The 26,117-nt window shown below is 42.1% G+C and overlaps 3 protein-coding genes and 1 long non-coding RNA gene across 18 annotated transcripts in view; 2 read left to right on the forward strand and 2 right to left on the reverse strand.

Annotated features, from left to right (window-relative positions):
• The window catches only part of RAPGEF4 (Rap guanine nucleotide exchange factor 4), a 147,555-nt gene extending 133,575 nt beyond the window's left edge, over nt 1-13,980 (forward strand). For 11 of the 13 annotated variants that reach the window (XM_013370121.3, XM_021300040.2, XM_065068786.1 and 8 more), the window contains 5 exons: nt 1,636-1,686; nt 2,311-2,398; nt 2,735-2,799; nt 11,136-11,190; nt 12,716-13,980. In XM_013370121.3, coding sequence (XP_013225575.1) covers nt 1,636-1,686; nt 2,311-2,398; nt 2,735-2,799; nt 11,136-11,190; nt 12,716-12,843 — 387 coding nt within the window. In that variant the 3' untranslated portion in view covers nt 12,844-13,980. The remainder of the gene's footprint in view (nt 1-1,635; nt 1,687-2,310; nt 2,399-2,734; nt 2,800-11,135; nt 11,191-12,715) is intronic. The other 2 variants (XM_021300039.2, XM_065068781.1) reach the window with 1 other exon arrangement.
• Nucleotides 79-16,935, reverse strand: LOC135579860 (uncharacterized). The gene is made up of 4 exons (XR_010473682.1): nt 15,664-16,935; nt 14,364-14,648; nt 11,638-11,777; nt 79-8,554 (listed from the first exon to the last, which is right to left on the reverse strand). It is a non-coding gene; the product is annotated as an uncharacterized LOC135579860 (long non-coding RNA).
• A 1,188-nt stretch (nt 16,936-18,123) lies between these two features.
• LOC135579922 (basic proline-rich protein-like) lies at nt 18,124-24,711 on the reverse strand. The gene is made up of 3 exons (XM_065069886.1): nt 24,077-24,711; nt 20,596-20,690; nt 18,124-19,401 (listed from the first exon to the last, which is right to left on the reverse strand). Exons 1-3 carry the CDS (start codon nt 24,709-24,711, stop codon nt 19,301-19,303), a joined length of 831 nt encoding a protein of 276 aa, XP_064925958.1. The 3' UTR covers nt 18,124-19,300.
• The window catches only part of MAP3K20 (mitogen-activated protein kinase kinase kinase 20), a 99,542-nt gene continuing 97,324 nt past the window's right edge, over nt 23,900-26,117 (forward strand). Inside the window, exon 1 of one of the 3 annotated variants that reach the window (XM_065068791.1) lies at nt 23,900-24,150. The gene's annotated coding sequence lies outside the window, so the exon portion shown is untranslated. Of the gene's footprint in view, nt 24,151-24,704; nt 25,330-26,117 lie in introns of those variants that run through there. The other 2 variants (XM_065068793.1, XM_021300038.2) reach the window with 2 other exon arrangements.

Raw genomic sequence — 26,117 nt, forward strand, 5'->3', positions numbered from 1 at the left:
CAGTGCAGATTTGAATGTGAATGTATTTTATTCATTAGAAATTCTAAATAGTTAGCATGACCGAAGCCATTGGTGCAACTGAGACCAAAATTTGAACATCTTCAAAAAAGTGCTCTGAGACAGATCAGACTAACACATCTGAGGAGACATCAGCCCAGCCTTCAAAAGTACCTGTTGCAAGCGGTGTATACAATCGGTGCAGATCAGGTTCTCAAATGAATGACTCCTCATTTGTGGCTACTGAGGGGAATAGTGGGGAGAGTGGAGACAGTAGAGGGGTACTATGAAGAAAGAAGAGGAACTGAATGTATATGCTACATACAGTAATCTGAAATGGGCACAGGGTGTGAGCTGAAGGGGCACAAATCATTAGTAGGTGTAGTTCAGGGAAATGTTATTGCACTCTGGTTCTGTAGGTCAGTCAGTTTATCAAGAGAATCTCTTCTGCTTGATTTTTAGCCAGATATACATCTAGAATATACTTAAAAACAAACATATCAAGACCTGATTTTTGCTATATTATCATGCATTTACATTAGTTGCATGCACAAATTAGGTATTTGCAGGTGCAAATGTCCAATTATACCACTTATTTCACAAATACCTAATCTGCATGCATATGCAAACTAGGCACACAGTTGTTCACACACATCATTAAAAATTAGGCCCTTGCTGTGGCACAGTGTAAATATCTTGCTAGGGTACACACTCCAAATGTAGAAAGTATTGCAAAAAATCATTTCTGCACTATGAAGTCTCTATTAATTTTTAATGTTACCTGCTGCCAATAGTAGACTGATTTAATCAGCAAATATAGAGAAATTTCTTACTAAAACTAGGAAGCTGACATATTCTGAGAGTGCATAAAACATTACTGTGATCTCTGAAACTAATTTATAATACACAGTCTTTACAGGGAAATTATTTAATTTGTGTAACATAACATGAGGAGGAAAGAAAATATTTAGTAAAGCCCATCTCATCCCAATCACTGCATGATCAACTGGCCATGATTTATTTGTGTAGATATTATGGACAGAAAAACTGTTCATTAATTTATACCCTAGAAAGCGGTAGAGGCCCTTGGCTGCTGGGCATGTCCAGATTTTGAACAACAGTTGGTGATACATCAGCATGAACAAAAAACCATACAAACAAACAAAAAAACCCCACAACCTGGAAATGCCCAGGCATGGATTTGGATGTTGCAAGGGCAGTTCATTATATGTATGAATAATTAAGCCGAGCTACCCCTATGCAAGCTGTGTGTAAATTATATTTTCAGGTAGGCTATAATCAGGAATGTCCTGAAACCATTGACTTGAACTTTCGCTTACATTCTGAATTCAGTGATCGTGATGTGAGCCAAACAAAAATCTGAACCTAAACATCCCAAAGGAGTAAATTCAAGGTGGGGTTTAAATCAGGATCCAGGTTTCATGGCTGGTCCTGTCTCTATTTATAATCTGGTTGCTAGGAGACCTGTTGTATTTTAGATTAACACATTGTTAGACATATCTGGCAAAAAGAGCACTTTCCTGACTTAGGGCGTCGTAGAAGGAACTAGCATTTACAGTAAAATTACCACACAAATTGAATTTAATTAAGGTTTGCTATTTTTGTTTTTATTAACAGAAACTTCCAAGCAAGTTCAAGAAGATCTATGCAGAGTTTGAGAGCTTAATGGTGAATACCAATAGATCCCTTATTCTATGCACAATCTGAGCTAATTCAGTTTCTGAGCAACTGATTTGAATTCCTTGATTCAGAACATTTTATGTGTCCTTGTTTGACTTTAAGAAGTTTATGATCCCATTTTAGAGCTGCTAAAACAAGTATGTATGACTAATAAATTATACTCTTAGGAACCCACTCTGAGAGAACTTATGTACCACTCAAAGTTAATCTGGGAACTCAGGAAAGCTTTATCACATGTTTTCTGATAGTATATATAGGAAATTATATTTTCCAACCTGGATTTTTCCAGGGAATACATTTTAGTGTAGCAATATATGCAAAACTGGATCTGCAGCTGCAGGGAGGGAGGGAAAATGTGTGGTTCCTTTTATGAACCATTCTTTTGTAATCATGTCTTACCTTGCTATTTGGCATGAAAAAGGTTTGTTTAGTGGCTGCATTCTCACCATGTAAGCTGTATGGGAGAACGATAAAAGTTTGCAAATGCACTTTTAAAGCCACAGGAGAAAAGAATGATTTTAATTAATGCCATGACATCTAAGTGAAAACATATACAATATATAATAATAATAACACATATTAGTAATTATTTGATTTCTCTTTTTTCTTAAGGATCCATCAAGAAACCATAGGGCCTACAGACTAACTGTAGCTAAGTTGGACCCTCCAATAATTCCTTTCATGCCACTACTTATAAAAGGTAAGCTTAGATGTTACCAGAATTATTAACTTGAAAGCTCTTTGTCAAATATTTGAAGAACAAGAGTAGCAGCAAGAAAAAGCAAAAATCAATCTCTGTGTGAGATATGATCTTTTTCCATTAGGAAAAGCATGACACAGAGACAAGAAAAACCGCTTTAGTACATCTAAATATCATTCAGCAATTTTACTAGTCTCAGAAATGCTGCAAATTAAAAACTAAAGGTTTTACTTTTATAGCTGCTTTGATTTTCTTAAGGAATAGATAAAATGTTCTGCTGTTTTGCATAGCCATGATTCAGTAATGGGCTTTCATGTGTCTTTTATTTCTATACAGACATGACGTTTACTCATGAGGGAAACAAGACATTCACTGACAATCTAGTAAACTTCGAAAAAATGGTATGTATGACATATTTGAAATGAAAAATTAAAAAGACCTCCCTATTCATCTCTTCAAGAGTGAACTTCTCTACAATGACTTCCAGGGCAGGACCAAGAGCTGGCAAAAGTAGTCTGTGTTGTGCACAGCCCGTGGGACCTCTGGGTTTCTGGAAAACCTCAGAGAGGTGCAGAGAAAGCTGCCCGCTGAGCCGTGCACAGCCAGAATGTTTCCTAGGAGAGGCAGCAGCAGTGACAAGAAGCAGAGCTGTTAGACAGGGTCAGTAACAGCTAGTTTGGGACCAAGCTGTGATTTTAACTGCTGTTCCTTCAAACAGGACTGAATGGCCTCAGACCGGGATAGTTCTGCATTGCTCCTCAGAGAATGAAAGGAGCAGAACATGCACAACACCTTATTTTCTTCTTTCCTTTGACAAGCAAAAAGAGACTTCTCTGACTTGATTGCTTTCATATTGGAAAGGGGGATCAATGACAGGCGGCCAGATTATGCTCAAATTCTATTTAAGTCCTGCACCTAAGCTCTCCTAATTTCAAACACCATTGTCAAAAATTACAGGCAGGCAACTTCCCATGACAGAAATCTCAACAGTGAGAAGCCATTTTCTTGGTTGCTAAAGCCATGTTCTTAAATAATGTGGTTAATGACACCTGCGTCTGAGACCAAGGTTGGCCAAACCCAGCTATGGGCAGCTGCACTGCAAAACCAAACCAGACCTACTGTTCCTGCAGGAAAGCTCCATTCAGCAGCCATGCTAGAGCATATGTGCTCCGGCACCTGTATCTGCTTGTTCTTAGTACTACAGTAACCAGAACCTCTCCGTGGTTATTTTCACTGCACTCCTGAGGAGTGTGTCTTACCTCTTGAGCACTGATACCACAGAGGGGAAAAAGGGAGGACTTTCAGCCCTTTAGAGAACTTCACAGCAAAGCAATCATCACTCCAAGGGAATTAGTCTGTAACTCCAGGACAGCCTCTGTCTTAGGGTGAAAATACTTCTCTACTAAGATCAGGCTTTTTTGTGGGTGAATGGTAGTGCTAATGCCCAACTAAGGGCCTGACCTCACTTTGCGATAATGACGTTCTGTAATTGCATACACAGACTGCGTTGCCATCTCCTTCCAAAGGCCTTGAGCCTTCTACCTGCAGAAAAGGACTTTTTCCTGGACTGCCTGTTCTAATTAGATAGATAAATATATATATTTTAGTGTAGACAGTAAATGTTTTGGGAAACACAAAGGATTTTGGACTTGGCTGGAGCACCTCCAAACCAGGAGGGATGGCAGCTGCATAGCTATAGCCATGGCTCTGAGGCTGGCTCTGTGTTCTCCACCTCACTTGGCTTCTTACGCTTCCTGAAGAGCCAGTACATCTGCAGGCCTCAGGCTGCTATTTGTGCCTGATTATGTGTAAAAGTCATTACAGGAGGCAGGACCTTTCTTGTGAGCACTTGCCCATAGACAGAAATTCAACCCAGGCTTGTCATTTAGAAATGGTTCTGCACCATTGTGTACCACAGTTTGGCACTCCCAAGGCCAAGAGTGAATTTTCCAGCAGCTTACACTGATCTGTATCTAGGCTGCTGCAGGTCTGCCCTTTTCACCCTAGTCTGCACATTGCCTTATCTTCGGAAGTATGTTATCTCCAGAATGTGGAGATAACTAGTAGCAACCAGAAGTTTTAAATAAAATTTTATATGACGTAAATGTAGTATCATCCATTTTGATCAGTAATCTGAGCTTTGGGAATTTCCTTTAGGAGGGGAAAGTGAAGATCAATTAATGTATTTTTGATGCTATGTCTTTTTCAAAGAATCAATCTGTCTCATGTTCCTCCACAGAATGGAAACGGAAATGTTTTCATCACTCAGTATGCTAAACCTTTCTTCTGGTGGTGCTCTACCTAAAAGCTTATTCCATTTTTCCTCCAGGCCTTACTACAAGTATATCTTTTCTGTTTTTAATGTTCTTCACTAGCTATTCTGCATGCTTCTATGGTATTTTTACTGCTTTTCTCAACCCATTTCTCTTCAAAGCAACATGTATTCAGATTCCACCCACATAATTCACTCAATTCCTAATGTGGACCTGGCAATTTTTAGCTTTTTGCATGTGTCATCAGGTCAAGCAAAGAAGAAAAGCCTACTGTTAAACCTCAGTCGCTTCCGCCTACTTGTGTTAAGCTTACAACTGTCATATCCACACATAATTGCCAGATATTAACTAGTGAAGACAAGACCACTCAGCCAGATAACACTCAGATAAATTCAGCTCTCTTTTACATAAGTATAAACTCAAGGTAAACCTGTGATATTATTCTGCCATTTTCAGGCAAAAAGCAGAAACCAGATTTCCTTACAGGAATCATGTCCTGCCATTTGTTGTTTCTGTCTGTTCGTTCTGCAGCAGGATGTTCTGTCATGAGCAGGTGGAGATACCTCTGAAGAGGTATCTCTGGTACCTCTGGGAGCCAGTCTTACTAATCTAAAACATCTTCATTCCTTGGAAAATTATTTCCCTTGATCCAGCCTAATTTTGATGCTTGCTGAAGTTTATGAATAAAAATATCTGGGTAGTTGCTGCTGGTGGTGCCATTTGCTGCTGGAGGAGATTGGTCCCTCTGCCTCTCGTGTGAGCACAGTGATGAAACCGAGAACAGCCTCTGGCATCGTGTCTGCATTCTCACCACAGAGCTCTGATCCCGACAGCTGATGTGCTGCTGACAACTTTATTCCTGTAACTGGCAGCCAAAAGCAGAAGTTTGATCTAGCGGCATCTTTTCAAGCTGAAACAGCTACCTTTACATCTTTTATGTTTTCTGATGTTTCTGTTATTATTTATTTTAAACAATGCATCTTAAAACAGGCAGGAGCTGTCAGACAGTGTCTGAGCCAGAAGTTCCCAAGTGCCAGAAACAGCAGGGCCTGGGTTCCCAAACGTTTGTGTTTCATGGCTGCCTGAGCTCTGCTCAGAGCTTTCCTTGTGGCTGGGCCACGTGTGCTTTCTTCATGGCTGGGGAATTCTGTGTGAATAGGCTTTTGTCATAACATAGGAACTCGCACTACAGCCTTTTCCCCGAAGGAGACAGGAGAAGAGGGCACTTACACAATCTTTCTCTTGTCCACAGCCATCTATTTTCACAGAAAATTGCTAGGAGCTTTCTTATGTTTGAAAACTCTGGGTTCTTTTTTTCAAATTGGACAAAATCATCTGGAGAAAAAGGGAAAAGCAGACAGATGGTGTTAAATCACATTAGCATAGGGTTTTTTTAGCAAGGGAAGCTAAAAAGGAAAGGGACAGAGTAATTTTTTTCCTGCTATACTTTCCTGTAAATCAGTCTTTGTAGAGGTGTAGTGACAGAAACGTGGTGGTGGCAGTGTGGGGGGACATCACTCTGCAGAGCATTGCTGACCTTTGCCTGCTGCTGCCTTTGTAACTGTCTGCTCCTTCTTCCCCATCTCCCGATCCCTACGGATGCCTCCGATTGGGAGGAGAGCAGGGGCATCTGGCCAGGGAGGAGAACACCATGTGTGGCAGAGCCACAGCTGTGTGTGAAGAGGCAAGTTTATAAGCAGACTCATTTGGTTTGTACAAGATGTGGGCAAACAAATGTGTCAGAAATAGGTATACTCTTCATTTTGCACTGTACTTGTGCTCTTTACTATGCCATTTATTGCATGAAGTAAGGGGGGGTTGGAGGAAACAAGCTTTGGTCTTAAAATCCAGTCTGGAACATGTTATTTATGCTTTTGTCAGTATAACTGAATTACTGGTATTAGTACTCTACGTCTTTTGTAGAATGCTTTGTCTTCAATACCAAACAAGACATGATTTTAGAGAAGTATTGAAGGTCTTTTACTTGTCGCACTGTAAGAAGCTGATGGAGACAAGGTACATGACCTTGTGTGGTAAAAACTACCTGCATCTTTTCTCCACAAGTGAGGTGACAGCAGATGTTAGTTATAAGTGTTGCTTTAGAAGACCCATCTATGTAAAAACTGAAGATATACTTGTCATAGAGGAAGAAGGAATGAATAGGCTTGTAAAGCTTTTAAAATGCTGTAGTTGTAGTTTGGCAGGTTGAGGACATTTTGAGAGCTGCAAGTAGGTGAAAGATAAAAAAGATGTCAGTAGACAGCAAACGCAATTAGTTGGTGATCCAGAATACACACTTGCCTTTTAGGTCCATTGATGACCTTCTTGTCAGGTGGAGGAGAGCTCCCAAAGCTGTCAGTTGTATTAGTTCCTATAACCTCTGTATGATTTAGCAGATACAGGACAACTTACAACCTGCAGCACAGTACTCAGCAATATATAACATTAAAGTGACACTGCTTTTATAGCTATATATTTAGAAAAAAATTTAAAAGCCCTTTCCTAGAATTATGTCTTGCCAGGGAGAGAAGAGAAAGTTTAAAAAGTACTGAGCATGACTCTCCTTAAGGACAGGCAATATTTCATACTCTTGACCACTTACTGATTTACACCTTTTTCAAACCTCAGCTGCATAATCCTGAATTCTGACTGCCAGTACAGAATTTTGTATTCAGAGACAGAGGGAAGATACAGTTATTTGGGAACTTTATCAGCACCATTTCTCAAATCATCAGGCAGCCTGAGTAAAGATCACTTTCCATGGCATCATCTCCATGTCCCACTACCCAGCATGTCACAGAAATGGCACCTGCAGAGGGAGCAGAAGTCATGAAACAGCTCTGGAAGGGCTGACCTGCCATAGCAGCACAAGCCAGTGCCATGATGCTGGCCACTGATGCTTCTTTTTGTCAAGCCTCTTCACCTTTCAGGTGTGAAATGAGGATTAGAGAATCTGCACATATTGCTTTTTGGGTTTTGTGGAGATGAACAAAAGGGAATGCACACTCTGATCCTTATGCAAAAAAAGGGCAAACATTCATTTTTGGAACATAAAGATTATGCAAAAAGTGTGTGACTAAAGCCCTTAGTAGTTTTCTATGGCATATATGAATATTTATAAATTTAGAAACCTGGGTTTGGAATGGATTAGGGGGTAATGTGCTGGCCTGCTGCCACTATTCCAGACTGTGTAAAACTTGAAAGGGTGTTGTTGTGCATATATAGCATGCTGGTAGTGGTGGTTGCTTCTCATATTATCCAGTTGGTTCTATTTCAGAAATATCCAAATTTAGGTTTGTATGTCTTTTTGATAATGGTCTTTCTTAGCATAGTGAGTAAACAGAGGTTAATTTTTGCAGGCATTAACTAGAGCTAATCCTCTGCTTGAAGAAAAATTGTAAGGAGCTGGCAAATAGACCTCCAGCTGAACATTTTCTTTGTACGTGTTTTTTGAATCAAAAGACAATCCAACTTATCTGCAAGATTCAGGAAGGGAAATTCACTTCTGTTTCACATGCTGGTTTTCTGTTCAATTTGCACCTTGCAAAGAGGAGCTCTTTTGAGTTTATATTAGGCAATACAACAGCATGTGGAAGAAAGCAACGTGAAAGGAGCTCTTCAAGGATACATAATGCTCCACAATCTCCCCATTGGGTTGCGATGCTTTCTTCTGGCCACAGTCTCTCCCATTTATTCTGCCTTAACACCCACTTCCTCATTCTTTTGTGTTTCATCATTGCCAGGATACTTCGGAACAGATGGAATGAGATTATCCTCATAGGAACTCCTTGAAATGAAGCCTCCCAGCCAGCCAAAGGAAGCCAGGCAGTTCAGCCTTTAACCAGAAGTCAGACAAGTTCATTGCCACTTCAGTTTTCCTTGCCTGCAAAAGCCCATACAATGAAAAATTCAGGAACAGTGAAAACTTTTTAAAAACCTTCACTACTCACATAATTTGTCTTTCAGTACAATACAGCATTACACTACTTATTCTGAATGCTATGCTTTCTTTCAGAACAAATTCCCCACATAAACCAAAAAAAGAGTAAAATGATTCTGCAGAACACACTTTTTGTGATAAATCTAAGTTTTCATCTAAGAATCTTAATCCTAAAGTAATCAAACACTGAGCATACAGCCTAGCTCCGAAGATCATTATGGAATGAGGCTTCAAAACCTGAACAGATATGAAAAATTAGGATGTGTATTAACAACCCATCTAGAAAGCACATCAAGCAACACTAGCTTATCTTCATCAAAATGAAGTGTCCTTAGCAAAGCGTCTCTTGAAGTTAAACACTCTTGAAACTTTATCAGGTTGGCTGGTCCAGTTCAACTTTATGGTCTCTCCTTGAAATAGTTATTTTAGGGGAGTACTTTTTGAAATGCTCTAAATCAAAATAGCAACATCGCATAACAGAGCCAAATACGAACCCATAGAGTTATTAAACATTCATGTTTACATGTTAATGTTGTTTTGGTTTTCATTTGATTGGGTTAGACTTGAAGAACCAACACTGTAACATGCAGCACATTCTGCCTCAATCCAGTATTATAATCGTTCTGCCTCAATCCAGTATTATAATGGGTGCATATCTTTGGGTATTTAAGAGGTTCCGTTGAAGTCAATGGGGCTTATTCACATGCTTAATGCTAAGCACAAATTAGAATGTTTGCAAGGTAAGGGCCTTAGAAAATCTGCCTAGTAGTAATGGCTTGAAGAGGTATGAAAATTAACATAGGATAATAATTATTCTTACTTGAAATCTACTGATTTTCCACATGTAAATACATATGATTTAGGAACAGTACCATCAGACACATATCCAAATTCCCTAGATCTTTTGGGTACTTGTGGTTTAGAATTAAAATATTTCAGATCAGTTTCAAAATAGCTACATTTCATTTCATCATACAATGTGTAATCCACAAAAAAACTGGTATATGATATATCAATATTGTTTCTAATGCTGACCACCAGTCATACCCATTTTGGTATGCTTGACAGTGCATTAAAATGTTTAAGGTTATTCAGTATGTGTGTAAGGAATGTTTTACATTTGTGCTTCCCACTTATGGAATGACGGATTTCACAAAGGTATTTTATTTATAACATCAATTTAATGTAAGATTATAATTTGTCTGTTAATTTTGAGGAGCGTATGCCCTACGTTTTACTCTTTACTAATAAGAAATATATCATTCCATTGTGTGAGGGCTTATGACTTGTTTGTTAATCTCATACAAAATTTCAAAAGGTATGAAGCATCCTAGAGTGTGCTGTGTTAAAACAGGTAGCTGTGTTGTAATTGTTGCACCATGTTAATGTGCTGGAATAAACGTTATAGTCTGATTAGGATCAGCATTTCCCCCCTCTGCTTTTTCTTAATCTAAGCAAAAGAGACAGAAACAAATGTTGTCCTTATAGCAGTGATTGAGTCAAGCTATCTAGCTAAAAAATTCAGTTTTACTGCTGAAGTTTGTTTATTTTATGATTCAGAACAATGAATTTTGCCCCTGTGCTGGTGGGTGTATGACCTGTATGGTGCTAATCACACAAGTCAGTTAAAATTTTGCAGTCCAGAACTAAATCTGCAATGTTCTGCTTTATGGCTTACCTACATTTCTGTTCTTTAAAACTGCTGTGGAATAGCATCTGATTTATCAGAGCAAAATGTATTGATTAATATTTTCTTACCTAAGTGAGTGAAATGGTGGCTTATTTACTGAAGAGCAAGCACAGCCAAGAGGGACTGAAGTGGCTTCTCCTTTTTTTGTGAATTGCTGGAAGTGTCCACCAAAAGTGAAGCCACTTTCCAAGTTGGGTTAGATAAAAGTGTGCAAGCTGACACTAACAGGTCTGTTTGATGAAACTTGCCTACAGGGCCACCATTCTAAAGGCGGCCTTCTCCCCTGGGGATTGAACGTACTTCCAGAGTGAACCACTGAACATGCACCCTCAGATGTGCATTTTACAGAGTCATTTTCTTGGGGGGGGGCTGCATTTTAAATACAAACTCATATGAAAGCTGAAAGCTCATTAATTGGTGAGTATGCTCTAGAAATGGCCTTGCTGTTAGGAACTGATGGTCTTAAAATTAACATGTACATATTCCAAGAGGTTCTACATGATATTCCTTTTACTTTTTGATGTGGGAAAATGGTACCAAATAAACGCACATCGACAGGGCTGATTTTCATTCTTAGTTGAGGCCTTTTACAGCATCCAAGCAAGGGAAAAGGTTCTCTGAGCGCATGTAAATTACACTCATGCTCATTTAAAGTCTGTGTAAATGCAAATCACACCCTACATATGAGAGTATCAGCATTAAAATTATATTTTCATTCATATGACTGCTTTTATTGGCATATGTCTTCACACTCAGGCACAGTTAGGTGCTTCGTTTAAATGATGATGAAATACAGTGCTTGTTCTCTGATTGCATCCCATCTTTTCTTTCCAGCGCATGATTGCCAACACTGTCAGGACGGTGAAATTCTGCCGAAGCCAGTCTTTCAGTAAGTGTATTATAACATCTGCACAGTCAGCATTATCATCAGTAGCTACAGTAATTACAACTAATTCTGTGTGTACTAATATTCAAAAGCCTGGTTTCCAGTGATTCTTCCATGTTTGGATCCTCTGCTGTTTCACAGGGTAAAATAACCTTCAGGAAGCTCTAATAAGCCCCTTTTCCATCTCTTTTCCAAGCATGTGTAGGGGATAAATATCTGTGAGGTCTCCACACATCTGCCAAATTAGAATTGGTTGAAATTAGCCACAGGGTTCAGAAGGGGTTGAAACAAGGCTAGCAGACAGCAGCACACAGATATACGCAAGATACTTGCTTGGATAAACCCTGTTTTTATAGGAAACCAAGCTGGAAACGTGACATTTATAAATGACATAACTGCGTAAGGTGATTAACTTAAAACCTGTTTGTCAGTACAATTACCAGACTGTACCTGAGGCCACGTAAGATGACAGGGCTGTATGGTCCAACAGGCTGGCTGTGTGGGTCTCACCCAGGCACGCTGTCAATCCCAGTCACACTGGCATTTCTTCAGAGGTTCATTCAGTTTGCCTCACAGCAGCCTTCCTCTTTCTCAAAGAACAGAATAAATAACATAAAACAATACATTTTTATACAAATGTTTGCTTTCCATTATTTGAGTCAAAGTTTAACTCTAGAAGATCAAGTGAACAGAGTTTTTTCCCCCATCACCATCAAGGTTTTTCTGGCTATGTATCTTTTACTTTTAATGTATTAAGCACTAGGGAGACCTCCACATATTTAGAAATGGAAGTGGATTTTCACTACACATAATAAAACATAAGCATATAGATGTACCGTATCTAAGTCCCATGCTTTTTGTGTATATGTGTTTATATAGAGTAGACGCTTCAGTATCTTTCTTAGAGAAGTTCAAGTTACCTAACACATATTTCATTAAAATGTAAGTTGTTCACTGTGAGGCTGAAGATACGCAGATTTTTAACTCAATTGTATTTCATAATTGATTTTGGAGTAGATATAATGCAGTTATGTTAAGTAATGTAAACAGGTAGTAAATTTTGAGGCTTGAATGGGGCAGCCACTGAGCACTACAGTGTTACAAATATTTAACAGAGCAAGAAATAGGAATATTTTGTGAAAGAAGGCATAAATCAACTCTATGGTTTTGAATCTCTGTAAAAGCTGCTGGTTCAAAAGCAGACAGACAGCTTTAAACCAGACTAGTTAGCTACATAATTTATAGTTATTGACTGGTAAGGCGATGTATAAAACTGTAACCAAGGACCATCAATTTAAGTAAATGTAGCCAAGGATATCTGAGAGAAAAAAGTTAATTTGTGGGGGCAGTAACCAGAAAGACTATCAGATACGGAGGAAAGGTTTCAAAGAGAGTGATTTCTAAATATTTTTCTTTTTAACTCACCAGGATCTGGTGTTTCCTGTGACAGCTTGTAAAGAGTCACACATTCTGTTGAGGGATTTGTTCGTTTAAGTGTATCAATCCTACATCATTTCTCTTTCACCAGATCCCGACGCAGCCCTAACTAATAAGAACCATCAGGATGTTCGGAGCTATGTGCGGCAATTAAATGTGATTGACAACCAGAGAACTTTATCACAGATGTCTCACCGACTAGAACCGCGTCGAGCATAAACATTTGAAGCAATGATGAGAAATGGTCTTTTATCCTGTCAAGGTCACTTGTTAAGAACTTCACTTTATCTGCTACCGCACTGCCACTACAAAAATAAGCAAAAACCTATTCTAAGGTCTTGGGCAACGCACAATGTACCAGCCTGTCAGAGATCTCTGGCTGAGGAAGAATTTTTGCACTGTAGCTGTATGGGTAGCCATGTTGTGAACTGTTAATTCATCTTTAAGTGTAGTGAATGATTTCTCATATGGATAAAAAAAGGCAAAAGATAAAATAGAATAGTTAGGGAAAAAATGCACAGAAAGCTTCTAACAATTCTAAGGGAGGTGGTGTTTTTCTCCCGAATTAAAAATCTGCATTTTGTGATTTATTCTCCAGGTCAGGACTAAAACTGATCATCCGTTTAGCTTGCCCAGCCACTGTTGACCTCAGTAGAAGATGTACGTTAGCATCTGGTGAAAGAATGTGGGTTCAAGAGCGGTCCAAGGTATAGTTCCATTCAGAGAAGACTTACAAATATTTCCATTTGAAAAACAACAGATACAAAAAAATTTCTAATCCTAATTGCACTGCCTACTACTGCAAGCAGTGTGGCTATTTCAGAAAGCTGACAGGACTGAAAATATTTTGAATGATAAATATTTAATCTGTGTTTACATTTTACTTCTTTTTTTAAACTACCAATCAGGTTTTTACAAAATTCCATTACACTAGTAAGGTTGTTGACATCAACAGCATAAAGGTAGCAAAGGACTGGTTCATTAAGAGCACAATATGCACAAAACAGATTTCAAGAGAATAATTTCCTGGACATTAAAACCTTTAACTTCAGCTATAATTAATTGTGGCTGGTTAACACATACTTTCTGCTCTTAAACATTTACAAATATCTTTTCAGCCAATTGTTTTGCACTTTCAATAGACTGTAAATAAATGTTAATTCATTATGTTCTAGAATATTTATTTATGGAATAGCTATTGTGCCAAAATAATTCTGGTTTATTTATTTTGTTTAGCATGTTATGGGAGTGCAGCTTTTGTCTTTATACTTTGTGCGCATTTTATGTGTAGGAATTGTGTAATGTATGTTTTCTGTAAATAACACACAGTACCTTATTAAATGTAATTGCTGGAAAGGTTTGGTCGCTGGCCTTATTTGCACTTCCAGCTTCATTCCTGCATAAATACTGATGCTATTAACTGGCTGATACAGCAAACTTTGTTTGTCATTTGCTGAGCCTCGAAACTGCAGTCAGCCCATAGGCACTGTGATGTGGGTGACCCACGTAAAGGCAGCCAGGTCCCTCCCTGCCGCAGGGGATGACGATCTCGCAGCGATGTAACACCGGGGGTTTTTGTCTGATTTCTTTAGAGATTCCAAGGAGGCTCCCCACCCTCCCACGGAAAGACAGAAAGCAATTAAATTGGAAAGGTTTAAATGAATAAGGGATGCATTCTTCATTTTAGCTATCTGACTAATTTGTCCTGCTTGGTCATTAACATGAACACTACAGGTTACCTTGGACAGGATTTTAGCTCAGGTTCAGCTGTGGGTTCGTGTGATGCTCCAGAGGCTTCAGTTGCCCCAGGGAGATCTGTCAGGTGCTGCGGCCGTGCCAGTGGGAGGGATCTGGTGGGGACCCTTTCCCTCCGAGCTCATTTGTGCCAGCCCGAGTGCTGCCCGGGAAAGCTGTGCTGCTGCTGGGCCAGCGCCGATGGTGGCCAAGCGTGTGCCAAGGCAATGGTGAGGTTCAGATGGCAAAAGTCTTTCCTGTTGCGTTCACACCGGCTCTGCTCTGCAAAGCTGGATGACATAAAACTGATTAAGCCTGAAATCAGAAGTTGCAACTATTATCTCATAATTAAGCTTCAGAGATGACCTCATTGATATAGTCTCCATTTCGCCTCAGATACAGAGTACACTTGGTGTTGACCAGGACTGTGTGGAGTCAGTACACATGTAAAGATTTTTTTTTCTATCTAGAAAAATAATTACATCCTTTTAGTCAAAACATAAATTCTGCAAAAGCCGAGAGTCATCAGGGAAATGCTGACACACAGAACCACTATCTGCTCAGTACCTGCATTCTGCAAAGGAAAGAATTACACAGTTAAGAAATATTCTGCAGCATGATGAAATAATGTAGTTTAACTTTGCTGTCTGACTAGACGTTCAAGATGATTCAGAGGGAAACCAGCAAATAACATCGGGACAAATTTGTGTCTTATTATTTCAAGTGAGATATATTTCTTATTTCCATTTATACTGCTCTATGAATATACTTCATGCAGCTTTTTCAGATACAGAATCTTCCCAGAAGCAAAGTATGTAGTAAAATAAACTACAGGGACACAATTAATTCAGAAGATGTTTTTGTCTTTACAATCAATTTATAAATTTTTTGAGTTCATTACTTTATGTGTACCAGATTTGTTACTATTGTTTGGACTTTCATTTATATCTGTGTTAACTGGTTTACAAATCTGCCAGCTTTCAGCTTGGCTCTGCACATGAACCAATTCTTCATCCGTTTAGTATGTTTTTTATCCTTTTATTCCTTAGAATCTCTAACTGTTCTACTTATTTGTTGCCAAACAATCTCTGTCGTGTAGATATATGCCAGTAATACAAACAGAGGTTTTATGGCATCTCCATATCAACAAATGAATGCAGTTTACCTACTCAATTAAACTGGTATCTGGCATTTAAAAATTTTCCAATAAAGGGTGCTGTACAAATAACAAGTGTTGCTATCTCTGTATCTAACTCATTCAAGTGGCTCAGATAGTTGCTATGGTGCTGATCACTGTCTACATACCTAGAGATTAAAGAATAAAAAACTGCCTTCTGTCTCTGGGATCCATACTGGGCTTCTCTCACGCTCTGTGTTGGCTTTACAACAGGAAGGCAGCTGTCAATATCTTGCTCTCGCTGTATGAAGTCTAAGCAACTGTTGCAATAGCGTGAAGAATGAATAGCAACTGAGGAAACACTGAAATGTGAAAACGCCCATACTGTCTCGCCCTGTGCTTGCAGCTGCAAGTCGCAACTCGGTCCCGCTTTGGCGGAGAGACAGCCCGTACCTGCTGACTCTCGGGGCCGCTGCAGCACAGCCCCCTCCTTATTTCCGCACTGCAGACTGAAAATATATAAACCTGCTCAAAATAACGATCGTGCCGGAGGCTCACAGGTCATACCATGCCCATATGGCCAGTCCATGCCACTTGGCCTCAGGCCCCAGAACCCCTGTCCCTGTTTTATTTACTGGCAGAGTCACAGCTGTAGCTTTTAGATGAGAGGTGACTGGGAGGCAGCATCCACAATAAACATGCGCTGCCGGGGATCACAGAGCTGGGAGGGTTATACCTTGGGCATTTTGGAAACTATTCTACATTATGGGGTTCTACTACTGACACGTTTTTTTGCTCAAGCAGCAGTAGAGAGCACAAGCACCTCTATTTAGGGCTCCAGAGCCTAAAGGGTCACAGGGTGCAGCTCTCCTCTCCCCTGGGGCATTTCGCTATTGTTGCTGTGTTAGGATGTGCTGGTTTTGTTAATAAGCAGGCCCGGTGCTGGCCATTGCTACACAGAGCCAGGGAACAAAGGTTAAACCCAGGGAGGCTGAATCCAGTTTACCAGGAGGCTGCTACTGTTTGGTAAAGGCAGGATCCAAAATATTTTCCCTGGACATCATCTTCAAACCTGATGAGCCACAAAGACATGATAGTGCCAAATCAAAGAGTTCAAATGTACTTGCAGGACTCTGCAGATGGAGAGTTTGGGATTTTCTCCTAAGGAAAGTGCTGTGAAGGCACATGGCCTCTGCAGACCAAGTACAAAGAGAGCAACGGAGACAAAAAAAATCTCTTTTCAAGGAGACACTGGAAAAACAAACTTTTAAGTACAAAAAGTTTAAATATAATTTAGAAATCTTACAAAATAAGTTAGAGAGAAATCAATAGGTTTAACCTGCAGGGTACCAAAGGAGATAATGAATTTTGCTTTAAAAAAAAAAAAAAAGTTAACAAAATGTAACGGCAGAAGATTATAAGTCTAAATTGTTAACATAGCTTCTTAGTAAGGTCAACTGCATAATATACAGTACCTTAACCTCTTCCTGTAATTTTTAAACACCACGCAGCTTAAATAGACTACTCTGAATTCAGCAGTATTTCTTCTGGGAGCCCTGAATGCAAATCAAGAGGTAATAGTGGAAGAAAATTAAAAGACGTGCTATTCTCATTTCATTTTTTTGTACTGATAATAAGGAAAGCAGCATAGAGAGTGATATGGCAAAGTGAACCTCTAACTTGAATAGCTTTTCTTTCCCTGTTAATCTGAAATGCATTACACCCTGCCTTTTCAAATAATCATAATGTTCTTTACTGCGGCCTGCATTAAAGTTTAGCAGGCACAAGCAGCAGCTGTCACCAGAGGTCAAGGTATTAGCAATCACAGAAAATAATGACCAGATTAAAAAGTTACCATTAAAATTACTAAACCAGAAACTTTTACCGCAGCCTGTCTCCACCTGGAGCACAAACAGCCGGCAGAGCTCTGCCTCCAGGGCCGTAGCCGTGCCCAGGGAACCCCCACCACGCTGGGACGTGACCCCGTGGCAGTGCTGCGGGGTGGCTGGCCCTAGGCGGGGGGGATGGCACGGCCGGCCCCTCACCCCTCCATCTCAGGAACGGGCACTGCCGCCCCAAACCTGCTCCCGCACCCCAGGGAGCTCCCTGCCACGGGTGGGGGTTAAACCCCATCGCCAGCCTCTCAGCATGGTGAATGGCGGTGGTCAATGTGCCGCGGGAGCACCTGGGGAACGTCCTCCATGCATTTACCTACACGGCATCAGATAACGTGTAAGACGGGCTCTTTCTTCATCTGCCCCGTGCACTGCTTTAGCAATAAAACACAGCTCTCATACAGCACCTAAATAAGAAAATAACTTGTAAAATTATAAAATAATGTAATCCAACCATGGTCTTGGCGGTTTATGACTCAAGCGATGGTGAGACTATTGTAAGATGGAAGATTCTTACAGGTAAAAGGGCAAAAAAAGAGCATGTATAGCTACAAAATCTACCATTTACATCCAGCTGCTGAAGGACATTTGATGAAGGGTTCATTTTTAATAGGTTTGGCACTCAAAGGTAATTTCTGATTCAAACTAAACTCAGAAAACTACATGAAAATGCAGAATGAATGCATAATTACTGACACAAATGGGAATATTTTTCTTGGAAACTCCATGTAATAAAAACGTGATACACAAGGGTGCTGGTAAGAGACTGACCTTTATTTCCTGGCCCTAATCCGTTTGGGTCGGAGTGACAAAAAGCAAAGCCTTTGTCACATGGCAGGGGTCAGCCAGTCATGTTTAATTTTTTTTCCTCTTTTTGCTTTCAAATGTAAATAAAGCACATTACCAATTAAAATAGTGATTGTAAATGAATACCTCGATTAAAGGAAATTTACATAAAGATACGTAGGATAGAGCTGACAGTAGATACTCCAACATCCTAACAGACAATAATCCACTTCTTAATCAACTTCTGTCAATAATCATAAGCTTTCTGCTCTCCATGGTTTCCTCATTATAACACCACCTCTTGTGTTTTTAAATAGTTCTTTCTTCAGATGCTGTCCGAGCCAGCGAGCGAATCCGCGAGCTGTATTTGCCGACTCTTTGTGGTTTTTCACAGGTGTACATTATTTCTGCGCAGGAGTACCGTTGGCGGCATTGTGGATGTTCTCAGACAACAGAGAGCCAGTGTTGCCTTGGGTTTTCTTTAGATGTCCTCATTCTCTGCAGGACTGACCCTTGAGGGCTGCGGCACTGGCGGGTTGCTGCCTGGTGTCTGTTTGAAATCTAACGTTTCCTTCCATTTGTAATTCCTGCCCTAATGTTTCTCCTGTTCCAGTTGTCTGGCATGAAACTCCTTTGTGATGCTCCTGACCAGTTAGCGCTGTTGCCAGAAACTAGTTAGAGGTTTGCACTGATTTTTTTTTTCCCTTCCTGTCTCAACTAGCTGTTGTTAATAGTGTGCTTGTGTTTGGGGGGACTGACCACCTTTTTTCAGAAACACAGGCAAAGGGACTGAGATTATATGGCTAAACAGATTTATCTAGATTAAGGGCTTTTCTGAGGCAGTCTAATATTATGGACATTTCCTACTCTTATTTCATCTCCAAATCCAAAGAGAAAAAGACAGGATCTTCAATAGACAGATTTGTTTCTAATTAATGTACTCTAGATTTAACAAGCTACAAAAAAATGTAAGCTACTGATACTACGTTAAAAGGAGCTAATATTTTCTTCTTAGTTCAAAGAGACACCCTGTCAAGGGTGGTCAAAGTTTTCATTATTCCAGTGGTTGCCTTTACTTTCAAAGACAAGTAAATTTGCTAAATAGTGAAATACTAATTTAATAAAGAAAAAAGCATACGATACTTTAATACAGCTGTTGAATATTCTGTGTTGTCATCTTCCCTTGGTGGTCCTCAGCAGTGGAATTGTGACTGCTTCTCCCCAGACTCCCTATGACTGAGCAACCTATTAGAAAAGAATTACGAGGGAAATGACAGGTCCATTGCTTCAGCAGAGCTCGTAGTAGTGCAGATTAGAAAGCACAAATGGGCACGGCAACAGTTAATTCAATACAGCTTTAAAACAAAGAAAACAGTGTGAAGCCATATTACATTTTAGAGAAAAACTGTGCCAAAATTAGAACACCAAATGGAATCTGTTGGACCACAAAATTTAATATAAGAAGGAGTATGAGCTATATATATAATTAAAAGTATGCAATGAAATGGTAACTGAGCAGAGTACTAGTAAGTGGATTACAGCTGAGTATAATGATCAGCTAAAAATTGTGGTGCCGGTAAAAGATAAGAAAATCATTCTTGTAAAACAATCAATAAATGTATTTCTTGTTAATATTTTGCCATCTCATTGCTATCTCATTGTTAATTATATTGACATTTTTGTAGAAGGTATATGTGCTTTCATACAGCACACATGCCTGATCAAAAGACAAATAGTGTACAAGCTGTAGCCTGCCAGTTCTGAAAACCATTATGCACAAAGCAGGTATTTGATCCACATGTAATACGTGCATCGCACACAAGGCTCCTCTGCCACATGAATGCCTGTGTTTTATCAGTCTAGTATGCATTTAATAATTCTAGTATGCATTTAATAATTCTGTGCTTAATAATTGTATATTTAATTAATACTTGATATTTTATTATAATATATATTTATAATTTTGTGTTAAATATACAATATAGGCGGTTTCACAAATTCCTTATTTTTCTCTCTAATACAAAAAATGCATGAGAAAACAAGAGCAGAAAAAAATAGCAGTTGTGTGGCTCTAAGAGGCGTATAACGGTTAGTACAGACTCTTTCTTCATCCCCTACGAAAGGCGAGAATGAGCCATTACCCACACCAAAGCCCAGGCTGCGGGGCTGTGCGGGCGTGGGGCTGCAGGCAGCACCAGGGCGTGTTTGTGGGTGCACACTCACTGCGTCACTTACTGCAGGAGAGGCAGGGCTGCCTCTGAGCCAAATCCAAAGGCAATTCCTTAGATTATCCACTTGCCATCTCTCAGAAAGACTAAATGCTGCTTATTTCGGCTACTTGTACCACGCAAATTCTCTTTTAGTCATGAAACCAACCCTGCTAGTTATGTTTTGGGGTGTAACCACAGAGGTGTGTGATTGCAGCATATCTGGACATACCTGCATGAATTTCAGTCTGGACAGCACAAGCAACAGTAATGATGCAGAGAGGGTTTTCAGGTGAGCCACTCGTCCACCTCTTCCACGTGATAAACCTGATGGTACAAATGGCATAAAATTAATTCTACCATATTGTTACTGCTACTGTTGCTCAAACTAGACATACATTACTGCTATGTCTTCTATGTCAACGTGTGTACAACCTCCCATCCTAGTGTATCCCAGGCATGATCCTCACCATGTTTTCTGGCCAATTTTTAAAGCTAAAAATGGAGACAAGCCATAGCAGCCAGAGAAGCAGAAGTGCTTCAAAGAAACCTCAGTACTAAGCCTGAGCTGAACTCTGAGCCCGTCTTGAGGGAGAATTGAAAAATACGGAGCAGGTGTCCGCCTCCAAATTAACTGCGTCTAGAGTTTCACGTACAGTTTAAGCTGGCATAAAGCATCATTACCGCTAACAAAGCACTTCCAGACTGCCCACTCTCAGCTGCTCCTATCCGCCCTTGCTCCTCTCCTGCCTTTGCGCTGGCACGGGTCTTTGTGGAATTGCGGGTGACCCGCAGTCAGATCTGGGTGAACACTGACTGCTGCTCGCCCAGGAGCGAGGCTGCCGCAGCGCAGCTCCCTGTGCAGCCGTGCAGAAGCCGTGCTGGCAGCCGGCGCGGTGGGCAGCGCGGCGGCAGGAATGGGGCTGGCCGGGCAGGGAGGGGTGTGACTGCTGCCTTTGGCAGGCAGGATGATTTAAATCACCTGGATGTACACATGAAACTATATTTTCCATGTTGAAAGGCGGCGAGACGTCATTCCAGACCCAGTGTGGCAATGAGATGTAAAGAGACAATTCATATGAATCCTTGCAACATTAAAATTGAGTTAAAAGTTGCAAGAGCTGTCTTTATCCTTTGCCAATTGGTGTGGCTTTACAAGATCTTTTGTTAGCTTTTAAATATTTTATTTTTCTGCCTGCTCCATATAAATTGAAGAAGCCTAAGATTAGGATGGAGTTTTCCAGAACTAACTTAGAGTTTCTCAGTTTGAATTTGCTGCCTCAGAAAGACGGGGGAAACCATATTGCCTTGTGTTGGCTTATTGTTTTGTATGGTATTATGGCCACCCAAGAAACTCCGATTACTCCAGTTTCTGATCTTTTCTAGCTAATTTTTTAGTTCTCAAGACTCACTAGCCGGAGGGCCAAAGGAATACAACCCCCCAAATGCACACCTAAAACCTTGTTGTAACAATTCCCACTTCACAGTAGCGTACTGCTGGGGTTGGACAGCCTCACACAGGCTCCTTTGCTTTTGCTCTCATGTCCTCTAATAAAGCAAGTGCAATTATGTGTTTTAAACAGTGGCATGTTAAAGCAGTGCCTGATGCAGACTCTGCACTCCTACTCCTGGAGTAGGAAATATTAACCACCCCCACATTTCTCATACGCTACCGGAATAGTTTATCTCTTTCTGCAACCGGGGCCTAAAGTCAGACATGATAAATCCCAGCCTTGCAGATACACAGCCCTGGACAAAATGCCTGGACAAGGTGCCCTAGGCAAGAGACCTCTCAATGCAAGTACTCTCTGCTCTACAAAGCACATGCCTATGAATCGAGTGATTTAACATTTAAATAGATTTTAAAATCATTTGACTAATTGGCAATTGCCTCAGACAGGAAGGATAAACATCTTAGTCACAGCATTTAAGTATGTGGCACCTCTCCTCCTCCAGAGACTGAGTTTCATGTGATTTGCATTTGATAGCTGTGCTTTCTTTTAAGATGTGGTGCCTTTGATTGACTTTGTCTGGAGCCTTCTCCTGGCTCACCAGCAGATCAGTTCATAACAAAGCACAAGAACTTTCAGATCAGACATAAAGTGCAGGAAAGCATGGTATCCAGGGTAAGCCAGAGTCTGCTGACCTCCTTCACGGCTTGTCCCAGCAACACTGAACCTGCCAGGTGGGTGGAAGGGGGTCACCAGCACCTGCTTTTGAATTTCTTACCATGTTCGTGTACTTATCGCATGGAGTGCTTAAGATCTTGCTGAACTTTACTCCGGTTAGTTATTATGGCTCAGTGAAATAATACGTCTTATTTTATGCCCAGGAATGTATACTTGTGCTCCACTATTTTAACTCCCTCATGCCAGTAACACACCTTGGGGAAAAGCCTCTGATGTTCATGAAACAATTGTATTTGATTCATCAGTAATGCTGTTCTTCCATGATTCACCTCGATACCATACATCTTCGTGATGTACAATTAATGTACATGATTCAGTGTGATGCTGCACACATCTTTGTGATTCATTGTGCTACACAGCTGATTTTTATATGGCAGATCTACACATACATATAACAATAGTTAAACATGAGAGAGAGCAAGAGCAAGGTTCTCCAGTGAATGCAAACCCACCGTACACAGACGGCAGCAGATGCGCTGGGTAGTGCAGCACAGCGGTGATGGGCATTGAATCTTGCACGATACTGATACGAAAAACGTACTGTCACAGCCACGTGATATGTTAGCCTCAGCAGAAAAATTGTTTGCCCCCAAGTCTTTTGAGTCACTTCCTTTAAGTGTGACAGCTTATTTTCAATCTGCAAAAAGTTTTCTGCAGAAGCACAGTACCTCAATGCCATTGAAACGCTTGGATAAGCAAGAGTCTCTGTGGGTGCATAGGGTTGTCTGTTTTCTTCCTGACCTGAGATGATGACCCTGCAGGCAGACGGGGAATATGGACAAGGGATGGGGGTAGCTGCACTTTCAGTCAAGTCTCCCTCTTCTTCCACATTCCTAATAGGAGGACTGGCTATGGCGGCACAACCTTGCTCCCTCCTGCTCCTGGGGATCTCCAGCCCCAATCGCCAGCCCACAGCAGCTCAGCAATCCCAGGTGACACTCAGCACTTTAAAGATGCTGCTGCTTGTGGTAAAAAGCGTCCCAGCTCTGGTGGCACAAGAACAGTGGAACACATTTTCAAAAACTACTATCGCCCGATCATTTTGGTAATAATTTCAGATAAATGCAGCTGTGTTGCCTGTCACTGAAGCTGCAACCGTGGAAGGAAGGCACTTGTGCTCCCGAAGTGGCGACCATGGCTGCGCAGCACGGGGCCAGGGCTCCCTCCAACCTGCAGCGCCAGGGCCGCGCTGGCGAACCCAAGCCAGCCCGGCTGACGGGCCCTGCCCGCTTCACGAAACTCCCGAGCTCAGCGCGGTAACCGCGGGCAGCCGCCCGCCTCAGGCCTCGGGCCGCACGCCTCGCCTCGCCGCCCCGCACGCCGCCCGCCCGGCCCGGCACTTCGCCCCCTCTCGGCAGGGCGGCCCCGCTGCCCGCTCCCCGGAGGCGGCGGCCTCGCCTCGCTCGCGGGCCCGGCGCAGAGCGCGGGGTGGCGCCGCTGCGAGGCGGCGCGGGGGCGGCGGCGGCTCCGGCTCCCCGGCACCAACCGGAAGCGCAGGGGACGGAGCGGGAGACGCGGACGCACCGGTTCCAACCTCCCTCGGCGGCGCCGGGATCCGTGCCGCTCGGCTCCCGCCAGCCCGGAGTCCCTCGGGGAAGGTGAGGAGGGCGAGGCGCCCCCGCCACGCCCGGGCAGGGGGCAGCGCTGGGGGCGGTGGCGCGGCCGGTGCGTGTTTTGCTGGGCGGAGGGGGGCGGCCGGAGAGCGCGGCCGGGCTGTGGGTGTCCGCGCCGGGTTTGACGTTTCCCACCCGCTGGAGGAACTTTGAAAGTCCTTGAGGGGAGGCGCTCGGCAGTCGCGCCGCACGGCCTGACCTTGCGTCGCCGCGGGGAGCAGCCGCCGGCCGGTGCCGCGCCGCCGGTCGAACCCCCGCGGGCGGCAGCGGGGGTCCCGCGGGCGGCGCTCGGGGCCGGGAGACGAGCCGCGCCTGGCCGGGCAGCGCACGGCCGTGACGGCCCTGGGGCACCCGGCAGGGCGCGGGGCTGCGGCGGTGCGGAGCGGCCCCAGGCGGGCAGGGGCTGCCGCTGCCCGGGGCTGGCGGGGCCGGGGGCTGGCGGGGCCGGGGGCAGCCGGCGTCGCGCCGGGGAACGCCACGCTTGGTCACCTCTCCGCTACTCAGACGGCCTCTCAAACACGTTCCCTTTACGTGCACCTGCCACATTTTTCGCTTGTTTTGGGCATTAAATCCGTCAGGTTGGGCTTTGAAGGATGACTTGACTTCCCTCAGTTTTTTCCTTTTCCCGCTCTTTCTTTAAGTGAACGGGCATTATTTTTTGCGATATTTGCTCAAGTTAGTTCCTTTCCACCAGTATGCCTTTTTTTAGTCTGTGTGTGCGTGAGCCATCCATTACCACTCTATCCAGTGTGCTGTGCTGTGAGTTTTAGTGACAGAGCCATCGGGAAAGCCATGGATCATTACTTTTTCTAAATTCCAGAAGCAGAAATAATTTGAAAGCACTGGATTAACTGGGTCACTGCCTGAAAACATCATAGCTTTCTGCTGGAGGCATGCGGTTAGATGTTTTCAGGACTTTGCCCTGAAATTGTAAGTCCTCAGAAGCTGACTTGTTTTATCTGTCAGTAATGTGCTTTGCATACCGGCGGCATTGTGTGGATAATGGTAACGTGGGGAGCCCGGCTTGCTGACGGAGAAGGCAGAAGCCAAACTGCCAAAACCAAGGCCCGGATCCCGCAGTTGTGCCTGCGTGAGGAGCGAGGGTGCAGGTTCAGCTGCCTTGTCGTTCTTGCAGGCATATTCCTGGCAGGCATTGCTGACGAGGTATGATATAAGCAAAGTGAGCAGTCAAGGCTTTCTCTGAGGTAAAATGTTTTCTATTTAAAGTGAAGCCTTTAAACCCTTTGGTCTTGGCCATTGACACAGCTCGAGTGGAAAATAGTTATTTTCCTGAAGTACTCGAACTGTTTAGGCCGAGTTGAGCTCTTTCTCCATAGCACTGATGGCTATATACCTTCAAATAAAATTAGAAATGTTATTATTGGAAGTTATGCAGAATTCTTAGGCTCTGACAAAGGACAGGCTCTAATGTTGTTGCTTCTGTAACCAAGGTAGGCAGAGCTGTGCGTCCAGTCTAACCATCTACAGGGCTGCTGCTGAGTCTGATTAAGAAAGTTCAGGAAATGTAATGATTGTTGACTTTAATTTAAATCATTGGGAGATTAGGAGATTAGGATATATTTTATTTGGAGGTATGCTTGGAGTTTGTTTGCATTTTATCCTTCTGCAGTTCATGATCTGACTAATGAGTGTTTTAGTTTTAAAACCTTATTTTTGCAGTATCTCTCGTAATTTCATATCACTGTAACTCCTTTCCTGTTTTCTGTTTAGGCAAGGCAGCGATTTACCATGTTTTGGGCCTTGAAGTGTGTTTGTTTGTTTGTTTGTTTTTAAAGGCTAAATAAATATGCTGCTGCAAAAGTCCAGGTTAATATGCTCAAGGACTGTAGGCCACATTGGATACAAAGGATGATTTGGGTCTAAAAATGGATGGTCAAAGATCCTGAAAGCAAAAGAGCTGTTTTGCCAAATAAGGAAACTTGGCACATTCT

This window comes from Columba livia, chromosome 7, assembly GCF_036013475.1.
Source record: "Columba livia isolate bColLiv1 breed racing homer chromosome 7, bColLiv1.pat.W.v2, whole genome shotgun sequence".
In the NCBI taxonomy this organism is placed as follows: Eukaryota; Metazoa; Chordata; class Aves; order Columbiformes; family Columbidae; genus Columba; species Columba livia.